At 35.2% G+C, this 6000-nt stretch overlaps 1 protein-coding gene across 1 annotated transcript; it reads right to left on the bottom strand.

Annotated features, from left to right (window-relative positions):
• Positions 1 to 1977: 1977 nt before the first annotated feature.
• LOC136223331 (zinc finger CCCH domain-containing protein 53-like) lies at positions 1978 to 5320 on the bottom strand. The gene is made up of 8 exons (XM_066011266.1): positions 3813 to 5320; positions 3553 to 3738; positions 3275 to 3460; positions 3081 to 3178; positions 2725 to 2985; positions 2449 to 2611; positions 2148 to 2345; positions 1978 to 2060 (listed from the first exon to the last, which is right to left on the bottom strand). The coding sequence occupies exons 1-8, from the start codon at positions 4841 to 4843 to the stop codon at positions 2027 to 2029; spliced, it is 2157 nt and encodes a 718-aa protein (XP_065867338.1). The 5' UTR covers positions 4844 to 5320; the 3' UTR covers positions 1978 to 2026.
• Between the last annotated feature and the right edge of the window lie 680 nt (positions 5321 to 6000).

The following is a 6000-nucleotide window of genomic DNA, read 5'->3' as shown; positions in this document are numbered from 1 at the left end:
GATACACAATTTTAGTGTTTGAGTTTTGCTTAGTAGGTGATGTGGCATTTTTATGACAAAACTAACACATAAATTTTAGGATTGGGTTATGGTTGATATGCTAACTCAAAAATGACATTATTATTTAAAAATATTGTTATATTTTCTCGTGTTTTTATATATCACTTTATTAATAAAATTAATAAAATTATAATTATTACTTCCAAATATGATTTGAACCTCCTAAATTTAGTTAGTGTTAACATGCTAATCTAAAAATGTTATAATTAATATATATGCATAATAAAATTACATGCAACCCGAAAAAATGTCACGAAATCGACACTAACCTGAACAGATTAATACGATTGTTACACGAAAGTTTTTGGGTTGGGTTTGGGTTTACTCTTTTTAACACAAACCCGAAAATAACACGACGTGAATACTATGCGAACACATTAATTGTCAGATCTACATACAACTAGAGTTATAATTGAGCAGCGTCGAGCTGAATTTTGGTCTGCTCATGCTCGGGTGGTTAGAAAATCAATAAACTCAAACTTGAGCTCAACATATTGTACGTGAACTGTTCACGAGCAGCCGGTTAATTATGCTCATGAACTTCCCTCCTAAAATTCTCAATAATCATATTCATTTAAAATTTCTTTAGCACAAAATTACATAATTTTAAAACCTACAAAATTAAAGTTTATACAATACTACGTTGTTTAATATTTCTCCTGTTATAGAAATACTATTACAAAAAAAATCAAACCAAGTTTGTTCATGAGCATTTAATGAACATTATAATTACATTTGTTCATAAACCTATAATCGAACCATCTTGCGAGCTTTCAATCCGAATTTTGTTGTGTGCAAACTCGGCTCATTTATAAATCGAGCCCAACACGATCATGTTTTGATCTTAGCCAAACCAACAGTCACTCATCTTAAAGAAAGAAAATCTCAATCTTAGGGAAGAATAACACAAAGACCCAGAAAACAAAAAGGAAAATAGAAATGGGGAAAATAGAAAAAGAAAGGATTTTTAAAAAAATTTGAAGAATGGGTTAAAGATTGAGAAGGAAAGGAGTGAGTGGCAGCCAGATACCATTGATAGATGTTGTCAGAAACCATGTGACAGAGTGGCCCTCTTCCATTCATGTCCACCTAAAAGAAACCACAAAATGAGACAAAAAAGTCCCCCAAAGTACCCTTTAATCACATGATCTTTACTTTCTCTCTCATAATCTAATGGATGACAGACACTGTCAAAAATAAACACAGCTTTTTTACCACCACTTCACTGCAGTCATAACTTTAATTTACCCTTTTGGGATCCAAATCCATATAGTAGTTATAATTCTCTGTACACATAAAATGATACAGAATCAAACTATTCCTTCTTCTTCTACTTCTTCCTCTTCTTAATAATATTACATCTTCTTCTACTACAAAGTTCAACCTTTTCTTTCCCATCAACAAGAAGATGGTAAAAAAAAAGTAAAAAAAGTAAAAAAAAAAAACTCTAGAAATTACAGCTGATAATAAGAGAGTTGTTGTTGTTGATGTTGCTGTTGTGGTTACTACTAGCCTTTTGTTTGTTCTTGCTGCTGCTATTTGCTGTGTGGTCCAGCACATACACATACACACAGAAGAAGGGTACAAAAACAGAAAGACCCCACTCCCATATATCAGTTCATCTATCCTTTTATGTATGCATTATGTATTAATTGTAAGTAGTATGTATTTGATGATGATGCTTGATCTTGATGAGATTTTCTTGTCTACACATCTTTTCTTTCTTTCTTTCTTGTGGGTATTGATTTTTTGGCTATACAGCTAGAGGATTTTTCTGCATAAACAGACCAACATCATAAACCAATCTTATTTGACTAAAATAGTATTGTAAATTGCATCCATGTGCCCTCCAAGATCCAATCTTTACTTTTTTTATGTTTAATAAAGATGTAATCATTCATCTCATCTCTTACTTACCCTAGCAAAGTCAATCTTCCCCATTGCTGCCCTTGCTCATCTTTGCTAACTACATCCCAATGGTTCCATGCCCAGAAGAAAACCTAAACAAAGTAGACAAAGCAAATTCATAATTAGGGTTTTCGCCTTTTTGGTGTTGTAAAATGAACTTTTTTTGTGTGTTTGCTCACCTGGACATTTGGAGAAAGCATGATTTAAGAGAGGTCATATTGAGAGTGGAAGTTGGAGGCAATATGAGGTTGTTGTTACAAGTAGTTGGAGTTGGAGTGATTCCGTCCACGTCTAATCCGGAAGAGGAGAAGACAGTGAGTTCACCAGCTGATTTTTTAGGTGAAGTGAAGAGGTTATCAGGCAGGATATGCTCTAAGCTGCTTACATCATAAATTAATGAAAAGCAAAGACAATGTCAAACATTATGGCTAAAATGGAAACTAGAACTACTAAAGCATGATCAATTTACAGTTAACTTGCCTTTCATGGAGATCAATTTCTTCAGTGCTGTTTTTCTCCTCTGAGCTACTGCTGTTGCTAGTGCCATTTCCATTATTACTGTGACTGCTACCATAATTCACTTCCTGTTCAGGATCCGAAGCCGGATTTCGAGAATCTGCTGCATCTGGGTTAACACCATTCTCTGCATTCAATACAAGGCATTTTATGTTATCTAATATAGATCCTATTCTCTTGTAATAACCCAGAAACCCCAATTAAGCAAAAGAAAGCACTAAAGTGTTTGATTGACCAAACCTTCTGAAAATTCTTGATCAATGCCATCAGCAGCGAAAATGAGGGGACTGTTGGGAGTACGAGCCATAGTCGGGGAGGGAATCGGAGACCCAGTTGAGAAACCATGAAGGTACTGATGATGATTGTGGTTGTTTTTGAAGTCAAGAAGTTGCAGATTCATCAGCCTTCTCCCTTGAAGTTCAATGGCTTGCTGTAACTCAGCCTGTTCTTCTAATTTTCTCCTCAAGAGCATTTCTTGAGTATTCTGAAACATCCTAGCTCCTACACATTGGGACCAGAAACACTAATTGAATATAAGAAGTACTAATTTATGAATTCACAAAAGGTAAAAAAAAACTCTTTGCTTTTCTTCTTACCAAGATGGAGGTCAAATGGCTCCCTTGAATCAAGACCAGAAGGGCTCGAACAGGCTGAATAATCTCCCCTCTCCATCTGTTGTTGATGGGGTTGCTTTCTGAAATAGGTAAATTAAGAAAAACAAAATTAATGTAAAAAATGGACAAGCAAAAAGATCAAAAGTTGAAGATGAAAAAAAGAGGGATCAACAGACCTATACTTGTCTGGAACTTTGCCCTTCTCCTTGTATGGCTTAACAAGCACACGAGAATCACAAACAAAGTGAGGATTTCCTTTGGCCAGAATAAGCTTCACTGTCTCTGGATAAACAAATGTAACAAACCCAAACATTCTCTTCTGCTGGTATGGAATCCTAACATCTTGAACTGGCCCATAAATGCTTCAAAACCAACATAAAAAAATGCTATATTTAGCCAAAAGTGGTTCAATTATTCACTTTTTATAAAACCCCATCAAGGATTGAGTAATTACCTGAAGTAATTTGACACATCTTCTTCTCTAAATGTGCTATCAGCTGGAAAAGTCAAATAGATCTGTCTGGAACCAGGATTCATTGCTCCACCTAATCCCATTGGGGAAAAATCATTTCTCTCCTGCCTGCATCTGCCAAACTTATGAAGTTCATCCCCCATCATCAATGCAGCTGCTGCTGCTGATCTAAAACACCAAATTGGAAGAGTCAAACACCAAATTAAAATACTAATTAGTCATTTAAGCAACAATTTTTATACCTTTGGGTGTCATTTTGTTGTTGAAGAAGGAAATTCATACACTTGTTGTAAGGAAAAGAAGCTCCAGCTCCAGCCATAAACTGTGTAGCTGCAGCTAACTTCTGTTGCTGAGCAGCAGCAGCAGCTGCTGCAGCTTTTGATCTAAGAAGCTCTTGACACTGTTCAAACTCACTGAGTTTACTTGGGGAACCAACTGCAGCTGAGTTAACATCTACTCCTGACTCGCCATGAAGAAACCTACAACTAGTTCCATTCTTACAAAACCCTCTTGCAAAATACAAGCAAGGCTTCCAACCAAACCCAGAATTTGCATCTTCAGACCCAAAACACATGCCTGGAACAGAAAAGCTTCTCCTATGCAAATGGGTATCACCATATCCTCCTCCTGCTCCTGCTGCTGCTGCTGCTGAAGTTGGGCTCATAGCCAAATCTAGCCGTGGATCAAACAAATCATCAGTCTTTGAATCATTGAGGAAAGAGAAATGGTCCTGAAGTTGATACTCATCAATGAGATCACTACTTGTGCTATTGTTAGTACTATTGTAATAAGAGAAACCATTAGATAATGACATGGAAGAAGACAAAGAAGAAGAACCAGTGTGATTGTTGTTGTTGTTGTTGTTGTTACTTCCATTAACAATACTAGCATAAGAGAGTGAGGAAGTTGAATTAGGACTCAAAAGAGGCCATGAATTTGAAGAAGGTGAAGAAGGGTTTGTCACATCAAAGCAATTATTGTTGTTGCCACTGAGTCTTGAACCAGAAATTGACAAAGAACTCGGTCTAGAAGTGGGAATAAAAGGGGAAGGTGAAGAAGGAGTTGGAGGTGAGTTATTTGATGAATAACCCAAATGAGTTTTAGCTTGAAGTATGAGACTTTGCAAGAGGGTTTCAGGTCCAAAAGCTAAACGAATCATCTCTTTATCTCCATGATCTTGTAACAAAAGGTAACCCATAATTTTAGAAGCATTTTCAGGGTCCAAACCTTGGATCCTTGAAAACACCATCTTTGTAGCTTCATAAGAATCCATAAGAACACTCAAAGAAAGCCCCTGAAAGGCCTCACAGCACACCACAGCTCCTCAAACAAACCTCAGGGCTTGAAGAGAGAGAGAGAAAGAGGGGAAAATGATAGAGGAGTAAAAGTGTGGACTTTGTTGAAAAGGGGGAAATAATAATGGAATGGGGTTTGTTATTTTAGTAATATAAATGATTTTGAAGTTAAAAGGAAAGAAGGGACACTATTATAGCTTAGTGAGAAATTGAAATTGATAAAGAAAAGATGAGAGAACTTTAGTAATGAATAAAAATCACTCTCTGCTATTTGAAAAAGATAAGGGTTTTTCAAGATTGGTGGATAAAGAGAAAAGGAGGAAAGATGGGAGCTTTGATGGTGGGAGTTTCTCTCTCTAGAACCATAACTTTTGAATTTTTGATGGCAGTGCAAAAACAAACCTGCAAAGCAAGTAGTAGTAGCAGCAGCAGCCTTGAGAGAGTAAACTCTCTCTTTCTCTCTCTAGAGTTTTCTCTCTCTTGGTTGTGTTTTTTAATTTAGGGATTTGTCTTTACAGAACTGGACAAAACAAGGCTTAGTGGGAGAGTAGATTCAGATCTGCTTCTAAACTTAGAAGGGAAAATTGTTTATTCCACTCGCCTTATTTTCTCTCCTCTTTCAAATATTTTATCTTTTTACTGGGGCAGTCAAGTGGAATTTCACTTCTAATATCATAAAATAATTATAGATTAAAGCTTGTTTGATGCGTTTCGAATAAAATGAAAGGTTTGACTCATTTTATAATTTTTTGACTAGCTGAATTTCTAAATGTGATGTTTGAACGAACTTAGTTCAAAAAGCTAATTTTGAAAAAATCAATTTTGAAAAAACTGGTTTTACGAGTTTTTTCAATTAGCTCATTGCTTAATTTCTTTTGAATAACATTTTTACCCCTAATTATTACCATTTAACCTCAAATAAATGTTTTATCGTGTCCTTATTTGTTATTTTACACAAACAGTTATTAGCAATCAGTTAAATTTTACCAAACAAATTTACACAATTAGCTAATTAAATCAGCTAACAGCTATTTGTCAATCACGGTCTAAGAGTGAATTTAATCTTCACCTATGAAATTGTAGTTTTAACTTAATATTTATAAAATGGTATAATTTTAAATTTTATTAATAGAAT

This window comes from Euphorbia lathyris, chromosome 1 (genome assembly GCF_963576675.1).
Source record: "Euphorbia lathyris chromosome 1, ddEupLath1.1, whole genome shotgun sequence".
Taxonomy (NCBI): domain Eukaryota; kingdom Viridiplantae; phylum Streptophyta; class Magnoliopsida; order Malpighiales; family Euphorbiaceae; genus Euphorbia; species Euphorbia lathyris.
This window is presented reverse-complemented; position numbering and strand designations above follow the sequence as displayed.

Bases quoted from the DNA above. Each gene is read 5' to 3' on its own strand.
- LOC136223331 (XM_066011266.1), bottom strand. From the start codon at position 4,843: ATGGATTCTTATGAAGCTACAAAGATGGTGTTTTCAAGGATCCAAGGT. The intron at 3,179-3,274 runs GTCTGTTGATCC...TACCTATTTCAG, and splicing joins AAAGTTCCAGACAAGTATAG to AAAGCAACCCCATCAACAAC. The intron at 2,346-2,448 runs GCAAGTTAACTG...TGATGTAAGCAG, and splicing joins GAAATTGATCTCCATGAAAG to CTTAGAGCATATCCTGCCTG.